The 18613-nt window shown below is 38.6% G+C and overlaps 1 protein-coding gene across 2 annotated transcripts in view; it reads left to right on the top strand.

Moving 5' to 3' along the window:
* BORCS5 (BLOC-1 related complex subunit 5) overlaps positions 1-18613 on the top strand; it is a 36787-nt gene that overhangs the window by 3829 nt on the left and 14345 nt on the right. For both annotated transcript variants that reach the window (XM_070946763.1, XM_070946764.1), the window contains exon 3: positions 14327-14484. In XM_070946763.1, the coding sequence (XP_070802864.1) occupies positions 14327-14484 (158 nt within the window). The remainder of the gene's footprint in view (positions 1-14326; positions 14485-18613) is intronic.

Raw genomic sequence — 18613 nt, 5'->3', positions numbered from 1 at the left:
ACCACTGTGCCCCCACGGCTCAGATGTGTCATTTGTGTTATATGTTCAGCAGTATGTGCACATTCTGTGAGTGTGTGACTGCTGTCCTAGCTGAGCCGTGTCAGTGAACTTCTGCTACAAGCATATACAACATTGACTATAAGTGAATTTGACATTTAATTATGTCCCTGCTGATAAGGAAAGGGCTACAGATGCCCAAGTAATGAAACATGAAACTTACTTGAAACAACAATAAGAGCCAGTATTCATATATCTATCAAATTTAAATGGCTTTATCAATATCCTGACATCAATATCAAGGAATACATTTCTGGAAGTTGGGTGAAATCCTTTTACTATTCAAGGTTGATCCATGCTTGGTGAATTCTGTTCCTCATTCAATACTGTTGTCAGGTTAAGTGTCTGGATACCTTTGTTTGATTGTAAAAAGTGGAATGCTGTATTGGAGGCAAATATTGGGTGTTACTCTAACGCTTTGCTGAACATAGTTAAGGGCAGTTGCAAATGGGTGAGGCATCTCAACATCATCTATCCACCCACCCATATGATCCTTTGACCCAGTGGTACTGCAGGCAAAACTGAAGTAGCCTTAATTGCACGAATGTCTGTTTTTGTTGTATGCCTATCCTGAGTCTCTTTCTCAAATGTTTCCATTACTGCTGGCAGAAGCCTATCTCGAGAAGCTGGTTTGAAGCAGAAAATGGCTTAATGTTATCCTTACCTCGTGCGGTTCCATCTGCCCTGATTATTATTTGGGTCACAGAAAACTTCATTTTGACATATGGTCCCAAAGCAACATTTTAGTATTAAGTAATTGGAGGCTCCAAATACTTATAAATAGCCGTTTGCCAACTTTGGTAAAATATTTGGACAAACGTAAAATATTTTGCACATAAAAATTCTAAATCCAACAGGTGGCACTGTTTCCCACCTATCTGATGCATAGCAGTTCTGTTGGAGAACTTTAAAATAAAAACCCCCAAACCTAAGTGATCAGAAGCATTTCCCTAAAGGCTCGGAAAAGATCCTCAGAGCCCACAGATGAATGGGAAGGAGCAAGATTTGTAACATGGAGGGTACATTCCCTTTTATCCAAATGAAAAATTTGGCCTCATGCTCCTTTTAATGATGAGTGGAAATGAGGAAGACATAGTGGACTGGATTATTATATTCAACCATTTCTGAAGCTCAAAAAGATGTCAAAAAAATAAATGCTGTTTAACATTAGGCATGTTGGCACACACACATACACAAAATCCAAACTTCACATTATATATTAATGGGTTGAGAACAATCAAGGCCTGATTAGGAAAAGAATCTTATCATCCTAGTGATAAGTCGATGAAATTATCAATCTAGCTAACATGTTGGAAAAAAATCTCCATCCCTGTAATCATCATTTATATCTTTGGTTGCTTTTTTAAAAAAACACTTTTTCAATAAAAGAGATTAATGGACCCATTTTTACAGTACCTCCATTTTTACCACCTGTTCCAAAAATTGAAATTGCATTTGCTATTTTATAGACGTTAGGAATAAACATTGATATTAAATTACAATCTGGACCCTTTTTATTAATCATGTATGTTTAGGGTTTTGTCTCCGTCCATCTCATTCTTGTCCTTTAAAAGCCAGCTCCAGCATGATGATCTGTTTTACATCCCCAGCAATGTAGGGAATGAAGTTCTGCTCTCTTTTTTTCAGGCTAGACAAGGCACCCCAAATTACTCAAGTCATGCAAGGTTGGGAGATAGTTTGATAGGAGGAAAGTGGAATTTTGGCACAGGGACCCCACTGGAGAGAGCGCAAGTATAAATTCAGAGCAGAGCAGTCCCAAGAATCTTGAGTACTGTTTAAGGCAGTGTTTTTCAACCACATGAAAATGTGTGGACTTCAGCGGAATTCTGGGAGTTGAAGTCTTCACCTCTTAAAGGTGCCAAGATTGAGAAGCATTGGTTTAAGGGAACAGGGTCCCAGAATAGCAAGAGGTCTTAGGGGAAGCTACATGCCCAGATTCAAGGGCAGTTCCACACAGGGACTTCATAAGAACTCTTTTGTTCTGAGACCTGAAGTCAGGATGAATTGCAATAGTGTTTCCCAACCTGGGCAATGCTAAGGTATGTGGACTTCACTTCCCATAATTCCATGACTAGTTTGAACATTGCTAAATTTTCTGGGAATTAAATCCCACACCTTTCAAAATTTTTCAGGTTGAGAAACACTGAGCTAGAAGAAAGGAATCAGATTGCTGGTGGAGAGTCAACTAAGATATAAGAACGACTCCTTGTTACTTTCATTTCATTTTCATTTCATTTTATTAAATTTGTATATCGCCCTACTCCCGAAGGACTCAGGGCGGTAAACAGGCATAAAATAAAACACATAAATACAAAAGTTAAAACATAATTAAAACCCAATTAAATAATTTTTGCCCGAGACAATTTAAAACTCCCAATAATTTAAAACGAATTAAAATTTCAGTTTAAAAATTTAAAAGAAGGGGAGAAAATTAGGTCAGGCCGGCCTGCTGGAATAGGAGTGTCTTCAAAGCACGGCGGAAAGTGCGCAGATCCGGGATCCTCCGTATCTCCGGGGGGAGCTCGTTCCAGATAGTAGGTGCCCCCACAGAGAAGGCCCTCCCCCTAGGGGCCGCCAGTCGACATTGTTACTAATTGATTAATGCTACTTATTGATGTAAAGCCTATGCTTTTAGGAAAAAAATGATGACAATTGGCATCACAGGGAATGTTCTGCAGGTACTCAGGTGATTGGTATGAAGGGACTTTTTTGAGATTGGATGGCTAAGGTGCCAACCTGAAGATCAAAGAGTGGTTTCCATGGGACCACTGACCATCCCTGAAAACCACTTGTTATGGAATGTTAATGTTCCAATAAATTGAGGTTGGCTTTTCCTCAATTTGATTATTGCTCTACTGCTTTTCCCAAAACTATATTCCTGCTTACAGTAATTGGAAAGTGGTACAGTTTAACTTGGACATAGTCAATTTTGAGAGGTGGCTTCAACAAGTTAGTGTGCTAAGGCTCTTGTTGGTCATTGATTTGCTGTGACTGTTTCTCTCCCTTGGTTGTCATTGTCCCAGTTTAAAAAACTCTGGATAACCATTTAAATTTGCAAAAGAATTGGGGGAGGGGGTGTTTTGTATTTTTTTCGTTTTGCTTCTTTGGCCTTGCTATGTTTTTGCAACTATCATTGGGGAAAAAAGAGATTTTTCAGGATTCAGGTTGCACAGTATTTTGGGGGCTTTCTGTTTTTGCTTCAGATTATTGTTTAATCATATTACTATTCAGATTATTGGTGGTGGTGTCGTAAAGGGAATATCATTTAAAACCTTTTTATAACAGTCCTGGGTTTGTTTGTTTTTTGTCTATAGCCATCAAAGGTCACAAGAAAACAAGCAACTCGTGCAAACAGCGAAAGGCCGCCAATAACCTTGGGGCTTTGAAACTTTGCAAGTGTTTGTTAGAGTGAAATTCTCCTGTGTATCACCAAATAAGAATGAGCTGAGGTCACACTTGGCAAGAGCAGGCCTGTTTTTTTCCACACAAACAGCACAATATGAGAAGTGGCGTCAAGGAGGAGCAAGGAGGAAGTAAAAGGAAACTGGGGTTGAGTGAAGAGCAGTTTATAAATATATTTTACTTGTGCGTGAATGTGTGTGTGTATTATTGTGCGTGTGTGTATGGCTATATATATACGTAGCCATTTTTTTTTCCTTTACAAAATCAGAGGAACATAGTATAAAGATGCTTTTGATAGCCTTCAACATTTACAGCAATGCTTGTCCCAGAGTTTAAGGTTTCATAATTCTTTTTGGAAAGACTGCGTATCCTTGAGCAAGCCATAGTTTAAGCCTCCAGATTCCTGGCTGCTTTGCATTTGGTTTTGCAACCAACTAAAGGTTAGGCGGCTGGCAGATAGATGGAATCCAATCCACGGTAGCTCTGGTCTGCCATGGTAGCTCTGGATAGCCCCAATTGTCTTTCTTCAGATTATCCATCACATTTGTTTTCCTCTGCTCCAAATTGGACAAACACGATCCATGGAAACAGCGTTTCTAGGTCTACCCATCATAAAAGTTATTTGCTTTGCGGGGAGTTTTGTTTGTTGTGATTATTTGATTGATAAAAAGGCAGTGTGTTTTTATTGTAACACAGCTATGGGCCACCAGTGCTCTGTTGGCATAAATCGAGCAGTTTGTGTTCCACGATGTTTTCACACAGCCGTTCCCATTTGTGGCTTGGCTTTACATATATGTTTTTCGATAGCCGTTCTTTGTGTGAAACTGAAGATGTTAAAAAATATAGGTTGAAGTCCCAGAAATACACAGCTAATTTCATGCACGTTAAAGCTATTTGGAATGTCCATTCCTTCTACAGCAACAGTACCCATTAACCTCAGATAAACCATTTTTTAAAAAAAGTTTCCATTAGCAAGTTTTAATGGTGTACTGCAAAAAAGACTAATCATTAATATCCTAAGCTTTAGACAACTCTGTGATTGTGTCTGGAGTAGCTCTCTGAATCCCTGTTGTGAATTACAAATGACTTTGCTTCTTTAAAAAAAGTACCTGCATTGAACTGGTTGCCCCACTGATGATTTGGGGTCGAATTTAAATCCTTAATGAGTTTTCATTTGATATCAAATCCAGTTATCTTGCTGTGCAGTATAGAAAGTAGTCTTACACTGAATGGGTGCCGTGTTTCTCAACCTGGAGAACTTTCAAATGTGTGGATTTCAACTCCCAAAATTCTGGTATCAATTTAATAAACCACTGTTTATTAAACAGTGTCTGAATTGATACCTTTTGCTTCACATTTCCCCACTAAAACTGGAATAAAAGGACATTTTGGAATAGACTAGACAACCAGGGCCCTGTTGACTCATCATTTCAGACATACAGTAGTCCTTGACTTACGACCACAATTGAGTCCAAAATTTCTTCACTGAGACATTTGTTAAGTGAATTTTGCCCCGTGTTATGACCTTTCTTGCCTCAGTTGTTAAGTGAATCACTGCAGTTGATAAGTTAGTAACCTGGTTGTAAAGTGAATCTTCCCCCTTGACTTTGTTTATTAGAAGGCGCAAAAAGTCATCACATGACCTTGGGACACAGGAACCGTCATAAATACATGCCAGTTGCCAAGCATCTGAACTTTGATCATGTGACCATGGGGACGATGCAATGGTCATAAGTGTGAAAAACAGTAATAACTTTTTTTCAGTGCCGTTGTAACTGAATGGTCACTAAATGAACTGTTGTAAATTGAGGACTATCTATATTTCCCTACCTAAATAGAGAAACAGAATGGCCAAGGACAGGCAAAAAAAAAAACCCCAAAAAACATGGGAGTAGGAGCAACTTCTGACTTCTGTCCAGCTTCCTGTTGAGTTTCCTTGTTCTTTTCCTACCCTGGAATGTGATAGGGAGCTTTGGAGATCTCCTCCCCTCCCCAGCAGGCAGTTAAGTCACTGCTTCTGGATTGGGGAGAGCAAGGGATTGTGAGACTGGCTGGGAAACTGTCACGGAATGTTGAAAATGAAGATCATGTGATCGCAGCAGCAGTTGAACAGCAGCCAGTAAACACTGAAGCAGCTATAGCTTCCCCAAATGTCATTCCTTTGGGAATCATGGGTCTCTGGTCTTGGAACACATTCTGTAAATTAGCCCATTTGAGGTATCGTGGTTGAAAAATCTGTTGCCTTATGATGCACTGTTTCTTCTAGTGAAAGGTCCTGACAATAAGAGTTTTAGCAGCATAGAGATTATCAGGTGCCACAACTCTTGCATTACGTTTAAACTCTGGTTGAGCTGTGCCTTAATCTAAATCAGACTTGGGGAAGCCATGGTCCTCCAGATGTTACTAATATGCAATACCCAGTAGGGTGTGAAAAATGTTTCCTTAGAACTATTTCAAGCATAAAGCTGCTTTAAACTACAAAAGTCCCAATTTCAAATGCTAAACTGATTATTTGAGTGTGAAACAGATTGTTCTGATTATTTTAGAAATGATTTGAAGCAGCCATGCAAGTGTAATATACCCTGGTTAAAGTTCGAAAGAGTCAAAATACTCAAAACTGCCCATTTTATGCAAGAAGCGGGGTGTTTTGTTATATTTCCTGCTTGAAGTGGTTCAAAACCAAATGGTTTATACTTGCTTAGCACCAAGCATCTCTCAATGTTCTTTTGCTATTTCAGCTCTTGGGAATTGAAGTACAGAAAAATCTACAAAGCTATAAAACTTGATTTCTCATTATTCCCAGATATATCTCAAAATGATTCGTACCAGCCAATAAATCTGAATCCAAAATAAAGATACATTTTGTATGCATGTATTATTGTTTCTGATGTTCTTTCAAACCCCCGAAGGGATATGTCCAAACAAAATATTAGGGGTTAGGATAGAAACAGTGTATGAAAACAGATTTCCTCTCAGCACCGACCAAAAAGAGATAAAAAGTTCTAACCAAGAATGAACAGCTTCTTGGGCTGCTTAAAAGAAGGATTTAAATGAGAAACTAGCACAATGAATAATAATCTGGAAAGAACTGAAGAAGCTTCTTGGATGAGAAGCGAAATGTCTTTAAGGAAAAACAAAGGAAGTCCAGTTGCTTTTTGAAAAAGCACCTTTGAGACAATCATGACCTGGATGACTGAAAATCTCCGTAGACAATACTCTGGAAAAGTTTATCTGCATTCATTGTACAAACAACTTTAAAGATCAATATTCATTTGAAGCCAGAACTTTTTTTATGATTAATGGATAAACAGCTAGAGGAAAAAAGCCATGGAAGATTATTTGAATCTAAATAAAAAGCTACATTTATTGTATGCATAGAGATGGAAAGATTTGGCACTACATACTATGGAAGAATGGTTGGTGAAGTTGAAGTTGATCGATGTGCTGACATGGATAATTTAAATCTTTTGATTAGAGAAAAGACATTATCTGCCTTTGCTACTGACTAGAAGCCACTTATGGACATTTTGCATAAAAATGAAAAAAATAAACTTGTGACATATGGTTTTCATTAAGACAGGATAGATTATAGAAAGAAGAGTAATATGATGTAACTTTAGAGAGATCAAATGTATTTGTAGTTAGGTCTACTATGAAGAATATGATAGTATAAATGTCTTTGGAGATTTTCAGTCATCCAGGTCATGGTTGTCCCAAAGATGCTTTTTCAGGAGGCAACTGGACTTCATTTGTTTTTCCTTAAAGATATTTCCTTCTATTTCCCCACCAGCCAGTCAGAGCTGAAGAAGCTGCTTGGATGAGAAGCGAAATGTCTTCAAAGAAAAACCAGAAGTCCAGTTGCCTCTTGAAAAAAACACCTTTGGGATCACAGTATAAAGAAGCCACTTCATACTTTTTTCTTTCTTTTCTTTAACTTTTTTTCTTTTCTTGCAATTTTTCCTTTTTTTAAAGATTTTTTTTCTTTTTTCTTTTCTTTCCTTACTGTCTGTAATACTGGTTTGTGTAACCTTTTACCTTTTTGTATAACATTTATAATAAAAGCTACACTGAAAAAAAGTGTTTTCATATTTAGATAACAATGTGTGTCTCTTGTTTTGGCTAGCTTACCAAACTTTGACCATGTGATTATCTTGAAATTTTATTTATTTACATTCACAATATTTATAACCCACTCCAATTCAAACACCCTTCATTAACTCTTGTATCTGTTATTCCACAATTCTTTCTGAGTGCCTGTTCCTCATCATACCAAATACGTCCAAATATGAATGATTTCATTCCTTTGTTACTTTTAGAGAGGTCTGCATTTTCCTTTATTGTATATCATCAATACAAATGTTTATTTTCATATGCTTCTGACTCATTCTGAATAGTGCACATTCATCTCCTTTAAATGTAATCAAAAATCCCTTTGCTGTTAAATACTGTCGGAAGAAATGTCCTTCTGGGTTCAGTTCCAAGTGGGGAAAAAGACACTGGAGATAATGGTGGCTGCTTAGAAACTTGGTTTTAATGGTGGACAGGACCACATGGTTTGAGGTCCTAGAGAAAAAGGGGATCTCGTGCCTTGATGATGTTGGGTGAAGAAGAAAAAAAGGGCTGAGATGCTGAGAGTTCCTGAGTTTAATACCCTCTGTGGGCTCTTAGTGTTTCCTGTTCCTGTGTAAAAAATGTATCCCATTGGCTGTCAGACTCCCGGGGGCGGGGGTCTCTTAGCTAACTTTGTAGGCTTTGTCTGTGTCCCAGGCTTGTTTGAGTGCTGGCTGATGTAATCTTCCCAGGTGCCATTGTGGTGACTTTCTGTTGCTAGATAGGTCCTATTATGTATTTTGTGTTGCAGATGAGCTGGCTCAGGCCTTAATGGCCCATTCACAAAGGGCCATTAATAAAATGAAAAATAAAATAAATTAAAAAATAATAATAATAAAATAATAAATAAATAAATAAAATAATAAATAAATAAATAAAATAAAATAATAAATAAATAAATAAATAAAAATATTTATTTATAAATAAAAAATAAAAATAAATGAAATAAAAAATACTAAAATATTTAATTTTCTAGGTGGGTTTTAACTTCCCACAATACCTCACTGACAAAAAAATCTTTTTCTAAAAGTGGAATATTGCCCAGTCTATTTGGAATGCCCCATTTTTCATTACTGCATTTAAAATTACTTTGTCCATTTTATTTTAGCTTTAATGTTGCTAATAATATATTAAACATGCAATCAGAAGAAATAACAAAGGCTGAATTTCCCCTTTCCCCTTCATCAAACTGTGTTCTAACTGCACCAAGTTCACCAAGTGGTGTAGTCAGTGATTTCTAATAGTCTTAGTAGTTACAAGGAGCCCTACCTCAAGAGACACTGGTTGCCTGTGCCTTTATGAAGAAGTCTGCTATGAGGACAAGCAGAACTGCTTGTGGTGAACAGCCTGTGATACCCCTTTACAAACTCCTGGATGTAAGATGAAGATGGATGTTGACATTCTTGAGGCATTTGATCTTGGATTATTTCAATTTACATACCCCAAGGGACATCCAGGTTACCTTCATGGGCGCATGGCCTCTATGTTAAGCATGGGGTTATGGCAATAATCATGGTCCCAATACAGGTAGTCCTCAGCTTACGACCACAATTGAGTCCAAAATTTCAGTTGAAAAGTGGAGGCATTTGTTGAGTTTTGCCCCGTTTTACGAATTTTCTTGCCACAGTTGTTTAGCGAATCAATGCCTCTGTTAAGTTAGTAACACGGTGGTTAAATGAATCTGGCTTCCCCCATTGACTTCGCTTGTCAGACGGTCACAAAAGGGGATCACGTGACCCCCGGGACACTGCAATTGTCATGAGTCAGTTACCAAGCATCTGAATTTTGATCACATGAACATGGAGATGCTGCAACTCCATGTCATAAATGTGAAAAGCGGTCATAAGTCACTTTTTTTCAGAGCCATTTGTACCTTCGAACAGTCACTAAATAAACTCTTGTAAATAGAAGGCAATTTGTGTTGGGATTAGGCCTTTATTTTGGAGCAGATGAGATGCAGTATGAATATGGAGGACACCCTTTGCCTAGCCCAGATCACTTTGTTGTTAAGATGCGTATAACAGATGTCCCAAACCTCTGTATGAGAAATTGGACCCATAGCTTGGTCCATTCCAGAGAACTTGGGAATTCCTGGGAAAATATATTTTAAAAGAATGAAGTAGCTTTATTTTGAGCCAAAGATTGAGTGGTTAGTCACATTTTTACAAGGTGTAACTGATGTAATTGTTTGCATGTACCATAAACTTGCTGTGTAGCAAAGTTGTTTCTTCTATTTTAAATATCAGCTTCTTCCCAGAGAACCTTTCCCCAAAAAGTAATGTGATCATTTGATTCTATTATCCCTGCTATCAAATTGCATAAAGAATCAAGGGTCTTAATTTTAATCAGTATTTATGAAAACCTTGAACGTCAGTGACGTTGGTTATTTTTTTTAAGCTCTTCTGATTTGCTTTTGTGTCAAAAGGAGAAAAATAGAACACAAAGGAAACATTCTGAATCCTCCTTCCTGGTTTATATCCTTTCATTTATCTTAAGCCAGGGTTGCTCATTCAGTACCATTCACAAAGTGAGATGATATCCTTGTATTTCCTCGTCAGGCTGGTCTTTCTGGTTTGCTGTGTCACCAGGATTAAATCAAAGCAACTGTGTGGGACTAATCATACAAAATGTTTCACCACCTTGAACAAACAACAATTTTGGCTGCCATTTTCCAGCGTGAATTGAAAATGTGCTTTAAAAAAAAAAAGACAGGGCTTTTAAACATTATTTTCACCTAAATAATTTTCACATTCCTCTTACGAAATTTGGAGGATATGATGCAGTTTAGTTTTTTACTTTATGTACAACGAATACATAGAACATTGGAGCCCAGCTTAGCAGGCCATAATAAGCATGGAACACCTGGATGTCAGAATTGCAAAGAGAACAGGCCTCACCCAACATTTCTCACCCGTGGCAACTTTAAGATAGGTGGACTTTAACTCCCGAATGCCGGCTGGGGAATTCTGGGAGTTGAAGTTCGCCCAAGTTGAGGCTCCAAAATAAAATTGAGAAACATTGGCCTAGGATATTGTATGAAGCGATGGATGTGTATTTTAACATACCTTTTAAAGCAGGGGTCTCCAACCTTGGCAACTTTAAGGCTTGTGGACTTCAACTCCGAGAATTCTGGCTGAGGAATTCTGGGAGTTGAAGTCCACAAGTCTTAAAGTTGCCAAGGATGGAGACTCCTGCTTTACAATATTGTTATTCATTGGAAGACCTGGCCATTTGACTTAATTGTCACATAGGGAGCAAGTCTTCAACTTGTGACAATCCGTTTTTTTGTCCGGGTTGTTTACAGATGGACTGGTTCACCCAGATATCTGGAACAACCTCACAGTATCATCATTGTACTTGTGCATTTTAATTTGGAAGGCATTCGGCGCCCCTTCCCCCCCACTAGTTTGGAGGTAAGAGGAAGTAATTGTTACAGGGAAGTTTCAGGGACATTTCAGATTCAAGTTTGAAGCTGCTGATAAGGCAGCCTATAATTGGAGACATAAACAGCCAAGCGAAGGAAGTAGCCTGAGATAATTGGGTGTTCCTGCTCTGTCCCACTTAAGCACATCAATAATATTATGACTTTTATGCTTGGTTAACATAGATGAGAAGAATTTGAAAAGCCGCTCAACTCCAGTCATGTCTTGACAGGAAATAATGAACGGATATGGCAGCTAAGAATGCAGAGATTTCCTGCTCATCCAAATAAACGGTATTTTAATCAGATCTGGAGTCTGAATCCATTCTGGTGTCCTTGATCTTGGCAATCACTCCTAAGTTCCTAACATATCCACCTCTGTGAGCAGAATTAAATAGTTGTTTTGCCTGAATGAACAATGGTTATCAAGTTAAATTGCCCTTGTGCATGCTTGCAGGGATTTAATTAATTTATTTAATTTTTATAGCTGCCCATCTCAAGTAAATGACTCTGGGTTAGGTTTAGGTATTGTAGTCCACTCTATGACAGGAGTGGGTTTTCAGAATACAGGTAGTCCTTGACTTATGACCACAGTTGAGCCCCAAATTTTGTTAAGTGAGACATTTGTTAAGTGAGCTTTGCCCCATTTTACGATCTTTCTTGCCACAGTTGCTAAGTGAATCACTGCGGTTGATAAGTTAGTAACACTGTTGTTAAGTGAATCTGTCTTTCTTATCGATTTTGCTTCTCAAAAGGTTGCAAAAGGTGATCACATGACCTGTCCAATCACCATGAGGCCTGATTGTTCCTCTCTCTTTTTTTTTTACCTTTTGGAGTCAGAACCCAGTGTAGAATGAAGTTTTTAATGGAATCTGTATTATGTATGCGTTTGATAATGATATAACATGGAAGAAGACAGAGATAGCTTTCCATCCATCCTCTCGGCTTCTCCTGCTCTTTGTTGCTTGTTTTGTGCTGCCCGGGATGCTACTTATTCAACATTTTTTGCAATGATTTTTGTTCATTATAAGTGACTTATTTTTTCCCCGTAGCTGCTTTGAGGTTTTGCTTTTTGGTAGAAAAACAGCTATATATTTTCACATAATCAGACAAGTCTGACAACGGTGTGTCAGAGTGGAAAACATGATAGAGTAGTCTTTGGCAAGCTGGTGTCTTGCTTTTGTCTGTAAGTGTTATGACCAGGTAATTGCTCAGCAGATGCTAGACGTCCCAGTTTTCCTTCTCAGCAGCAGATACTGACTGTTTAACACTCTATAAAGTAGTTAATTGTTATTGGAGGGCTTCTCTGCATTTTACAGCTTTTAATTTCCTGATACATTTGCAGGGGGATAGGGGATAAAACCAGTAGTGGGATTCAACCGGTTCGCACCACTTTGGCTGACCCAATTGTTAAATTGCTGGCTGGCCACTCCCCTCCCCGCCCCTTCCAGAAGTCTCCACGTGCCCCGTTTTTCAACTTTCAATTTCCAAGCATGAGGGGTGCTCAAAAGTTATGACGTGCCTTGGGGACTGTAAAGATATCTTGGTCACTTGAATATAGCTTAGATACGCTTGGTAAATATCATAACTTTTTAACATTTGTTTCATTTGCGTAGTAACATCTACTCTAAGAAAGGAAGTTATGGGGAAAATAACCTACCCAAAGGTCACAAAAGACATGGATTGACCTTGGATGTGATAAGGTAGACATCACTGATGAATTAATAAGAATTACTTTGTTTATAGAATAGCTGAAGTTTCCTAATATTCTTCAATGATACCTCAGGTGGAGCCATCTCTGTTGGAATCAGTCATGAGTGGTTGTTAGTTGTTGGTACTGTATATTATTCATTTGCGTCATTCTATTTTTATTCTTTTAAAGTTTGCTGGTCATTAACCAAATAAATACTATAGATTGATTGATCTGAGTGATTAAAGTGGATCATGAGGTTTTGGCATATGACAGAGTTATCAAAGAATTACATGCGGTTAAAATATTTAAAATTCCTGGAGAGAGAAAAGGCATGGTCAGAGTAGCAAAGGAGGGCTGGGTCAGGGAGGGAGGGAATTCACTAACAGAACTGAGTAATAGAAATACAAGTAGTCCTCAACGTACGACCACAACCGAGGCCAACATTTCTGTTGCTAAGCTCTCCTCCCACTCAGAAGGTTGAGAGTTCAATTCTAGGTAGAGGCAGATGTTTCTTTCTTAGGGCGCAAAAGAAAAAAATACCTGCTGCAAACTCCACATAGGCGTCAGGCAGGGCATCCGGCCACTAAATGCTCAGCTCCGTCCAGTTGATCCCCATTCAACCCCAAATTAAAGGATTACAGAGTCGTAAAAACAAAAGTGTAGAAAACTGTACAGGTAGTCCTTGACTTACAACAGGGGTGGGCAACTATGGCCCTTTTATGACTTATGGACTTCAACTCCCAGAATTCCTGAGCCAGCCATGTTAGCTCAGGAATTCTGGGAATTGAAGTCCACAAGTTATAAAAGGGCCATAGTTGCCCACCTCTGACTTAACAATCTTTTTTTTTGTGTGTGTGTGTGTGACCGTTCAAAGTTACAACATGAAAAAAGTGACTTTTTGACCATTTTTCACATAGGACCATTGCAGCATCCCTGCCTGGAGGGGGGGGAGGGGAGGGGAGAAGGGGGTATCACATGATCAAAATTTAGATCTTTGGCAACTGGCTCATTTATCACGGTTACAGTGTGCCAGGGTCATGTGATCCCCTTTTGCAACCTTCTGTCAAGCAAAGTCAATGGGGAAGCCAGATTCATTTAACAACCATATTGCTAATTTAACAACTGCAGTGATTCATTTAACAGCAATGGCAAGAAAGGTCATAAAATGGGGCAAAACTCACTTAACAACTATCTCATTTAGCAACAGAAATGTGGAGCTCAGTTGTGGGCATCAGTCGAGGACTAGCCATACAGTATGTGTCTTTCTTTAATTATGAGTGGAAATGAAGAATGCATTAAAATTATCAGTGCTTTACCACTATCCATAAAAGAAGCGCTTTTTTTTTTTTTTTGGTAATTTTCAGCTCTTATCTGGATTACCCTAGCAATCTTTTAAGTCACCATATCTCAACCTTAGCAGCTTGGAAGATGTGGGACTTCAACTCCTAGAGTTCTGAGAATTGAAATCCACACATCTTAAAGTTGCCAAGGTTGAGAAACATTGTTTTCAAAGACCTTACCACATAGGCAGATAATATTTGGACATTTTTTTATTTATTTCTCATCCTTTGGTTCTTGGCGATGTCCTTAATTAGCCTCTGTTTCTTTCCTATCCTTTCTAGGTCTTCTTAGTGGGCAGATGTCTCCTACCAACATTAAACTGGAAAAACTTGATTCTCAGCAAGTACTACAGCTGTGTCTCCGGTACCAGGACCACCTCCACCAGTGCGCAGAAGCTGTGGCCTTTGACCAGAATGCTTTAGTCAAGCGGATTAAAGAGGTGCGACCATGTTGAATCTGGAGAGGTTTTTTTTTTTCCTGTAGATACAGCTATGAAGTACGGAAGGATTCACACACAAACCACTGCATTCACTGAACTGGCTTGCATGCTTCGTGTGTTGTTCCAAACACAAAACGAAAACATTTGGGGCAGGTGCACTGGTACTGGGGGTGGGTGGGGGGTGGGGGAATCGAAGGGGGAGAAATCTAAGGACATCAGCAGCCGTAACTCGGGAGAACAAGGAAAAGATAGATACTGTAAATTTTGAGGAGTTTCTGCTCCCCTGAAAAATTTCTTTAATTAAAAATTTAATGAAAAGAAGGACTAGGGGGTGACAGGATAGCAGTGTTTTGATACCTCAGGTGTTGCCACAAAGAAGAGAGAATCAAGCTATTCTCCAAAGCACCTGAAGGCAGGAAAAAGAAGCAATGGATGGAAAGTACCGGTAATCAAGGAGAGAAGCAACTTAGAACTAAGGAGAAATTTCCTGGCAGCTAGAACAATGAATCAGTGGAACGACTTGCCTCCAGAGGTTGTGACTGCTCCAACACTGGAAGTTTTTAAGAAGAGGTTGGACAACCATTTGTCTGCAGTGGTGTAGGGTTTCCTACCTAAGCAGGGGGTTGGACTAGAAGACCTCCAAGGTCCCTTCCAACTCTGTTATTCTGTTCTGTTCTGTTCTGTTCTGCTCTGCTCTACTCTACTCTACTCTACTCTACTCTACTCTACTCTACTCTCCATTCCATTCCATTCCATTCCATTCCATATTTTCTATTCTACTCTATTCTGCTCTGCTCTACCCGACTCTGAAGCACCTGGCTGCTCTCTCGTTTTGGCTAAAACCAGCACAACAACAAGTTGTTCTAGGTTTTGCTTCACGTGAGCATTGCTCCCTGCAAAATGGTTTCATGATCAGGAAGTGATGGGTTTGTTTAAGGCCCTCTTGAGGCAGAAAGAACGTGAGTAGAAGAAAGTGTATTCACATAGGTCCATGATGGTGAATCTATGGCATACGTGCCAGAGGTGGCATACAGAGCCCCCTCTGTAGGCACGCTTGCTGTTGCCAGCTGCTCTTGTGGTTTTCCGGCTCGCACATGTGCGCCAGCCAGCTGGTATTTGTGGGTGCCAGAGCTCCAGAAAACAGCCCAAAAAACGCCCAAAAACCAGGCCGTTTTTTTGGGCCATTTTCAGCCCTTTTTCGGGCTGTTTTCTGGGCCATTTTTAGGATAGTTCTCCGGACCAAAAACAGCCTGAAAACAGCCCGAAAAATGGCCAAAAAACAGGTATGTGCACGCATGGGGTGTGCATGCGTGAGTTTTGGGGCAAAACTCACTTAACCAATTTCTCAGACAGCAACATAAATTTTGGGCTCAAGTTGAGGACTAGCTGTACTAGAAAATGCACATTACTAGAAAGATGAAATCATAGACCTAAACTGAACATCAATTTCAAATGTGTGTGTGTGTTTTTCCTTTTAAAAGGATGTCTGAACATTTAAATCAGGGGTGTTCAAATTTGGCAGCTTTAAGACTTGTGGACTTCAACTTAAAGCATAGCTGGCTGGAGAATGCTGGGAGTTGAAGTCCACAAGTCTTAAAGCTGCCAAGTTTGAATACCCCTGATTTAAATGCTAATTTCTTTATCTGGTTGCTTAAGCTTTTTGTAGTTTTCCACGCCAGAACAACTTTAAGTCATTTCTTGTGTCACTGTTTAAACAGTAGATGTATCTGCGAGACGACTATAGATATTTTATGGCACAACTCCAACTGAGAAGAGGCAAATGCTTGCTTTTAGAAAATCCTTTAAAAAAAAAAAAATCAACAGAAAGTAAAGCAGCTAATTGTACAACGGTACCTTAGACGCTGGTGACTCAGAGTACTTGCATCATAGTGTCACGATATGCGTGATGTTAATTGTGGCTTGTAAGAATGTCCACGATTCTCTACAGAACCTCCAGGAGGAACTGGGCAATACGAATATAAAGTCACGTAGCTTGAGAAAATGCAGTCTTTCTCTCTTTTTTCCTTAGTGATGAAATCCCAGAATGGCTGCCCCAATCTACTGCTCACAAAATAATATGCACTGTGTTTGTTTGGTGGAGGTGGGAAGGGGAAAGAATCTGGAATAAGGAAGAATTTTCCTTCCTTCCTTCCTTCCTTTCTTCCTTCCCTCCCTCCCTCCCTCTTCTTTCCTTTCTCTTCCTTCACCTTCTCATATTCCTTCCTTCTTTCCTCCCTCTTCTTTCCCTTCCCATAATTCTCCTCATTTCCTGCCTGCCTGCCTTTCCTCCCTCCTTCGTCTTTCCCTTCCCATAATTCTCCTCCTCACTTCCTCCCTCCCTCCCTCCCTCCCTCCCTCTTCTTTCCCTTCCAATAATTCTCCTTCCCCCTCCCTCCCTCCCTCCCTCCTTCCCTCCCTTCCTTCAAAATATGTACCGTATTTTTCAGAATATAAGACGCACCGGAGTATAAGACGCAGCTACCTTTTTTATTTGTTTGTTTTTTTAGACAAACACACATACAAACATACAATGTATTTTCTTTGAACAGAGTATTTGGCCAGTTCACAAATATAAACAGTGTTTAGTCATTTCAATTAAATTTACAATTTCTATATTTCCTTTTTGCCATATTCTTCATATATTTTTTAAAAAAACCAATATTACCCTTCATCCTCATCTCTAATCTTAATCAAATTCAATTTTTCCCTTCTATATTATACCCCTTCCCATTGTTATCTATTTTTATATCCATCCTCACATTGGTTAATTATGTAATATTACAATTGTTTAATACAAATTCAACATTTTAATATAAATCAATTAGTTATATAACTATCTTTTTTGTATATTAATCAATATGAACATGAATATTCCAATTATTTCCATGCAATCCAATTTCTTACAAATCAATTAATTATATTTACCAATAATAATAAACCAAATAATTTTCCCCATATATTCCTCCAAACCACAACTTAACCATTTCTGCTTTCAACACAATGTACAATTATAGTATCTCAATTATTACAATTCCCTAGTTAAATAGAGCTTTCCCCTTATGTTACTCATTTTCACATCTTAAACTCTCCCAAGAACCCAAATAGTTTTGCCCATATAATCCTCCAAATCACAACTTAATCATTTCTACTTTCATCACAATATATAATTAAAAATATTTCAATCGTTACAATTTCCTTAATTAAATTTAAAAATGTTCTAGCTGTTATCCAAGCTAGAACTTAATCCTTTTTACTTTCACCACCATATACCATTAAAGGTATTTCAATTGTTACAGTTTATACTTATTCATATTTCTAAGAAAAATAAAAAAATAAATACTTATCATTGTCTAGATTTCAAAATTACAAAGACAAATATTCCAATTATTATTCATTTCATTTTTACAATCATGATTTCCCATTTATTTCTTACAACTATTCATATTTCAATTCTAAATATGTATAACATCTTTCTCTTTCATTTCTTTTTCTCCCTTCCCATTTTTATTTTTGCCTTTTTCTTTCTCCTTTTTTTCTTTTGTGTTTTAAAATCTTGAACTCTCCTCTTTTGCCCTAAATTTCCCATTGTTTGCACCTACCTTTTTTGGTGAGGAAAAGAAGAAAAAGAAATCTCCCTCTGCCTCTGCCTAATTTTGCGATGTTGCAGCAAACAGCCTGCTTTACTTTCATTTTCATTTTCAGCATAGCTTGATTATCACAAGGAAAAAAAAATCTGCTCCAGCAAATTTACTTCTTTGCAGCAAGCAGCAGAGCCCTGCCCAAAACAGCCGAGAGCAAATCAGCTGAGAGTCAGGAGGCTGATCCAATCAATCTGTGCTAATTAAGATGTGCTGAAGCTGAAAGCTGTTTTTTCTTGCTGTTTGCTTGCAAGGAGGTAACTGCTGCGAGGCACAGGCCAAAGGGTGGGGACCAGTGGGTGGGCGGGGCTACATTCGGTGTCTAAGACGCACCTAAATTTTCACGGCCTTTTAGGGGGGGAAAAGGTGCGTCTTATACTCTGAAAAATACGGTACTTTTGCTAAAATTCTTCCATTTGGTGCCTTGTGAGCCAAGTTGTTCTGAACTGTCTCTCTTCAGGGGGGAAAAAATAAATCCTCCGCCAGTTCAG

The sequence above is a fragment of the Pituophis catenifer genome, unplaced genomic scaffold (assembly GCF_029215685.1).
Source record: "Pituophis catenifer annectens isolate HBS135680 unplaced genomic scaffold, rPitCat1.0.hap2 SCAF_7, whole genome shotgun sequence".
NCBI lineage: Eukaryota > Metazoa > Chordata > Lepidosauria > Squamata > Colubridae > Pituophis > Pituophis catenifer.
Note: the sequence above shows the minus strand (reverse complement) of the source record. Positions and strands in the feature narration are given on the sequence as shown.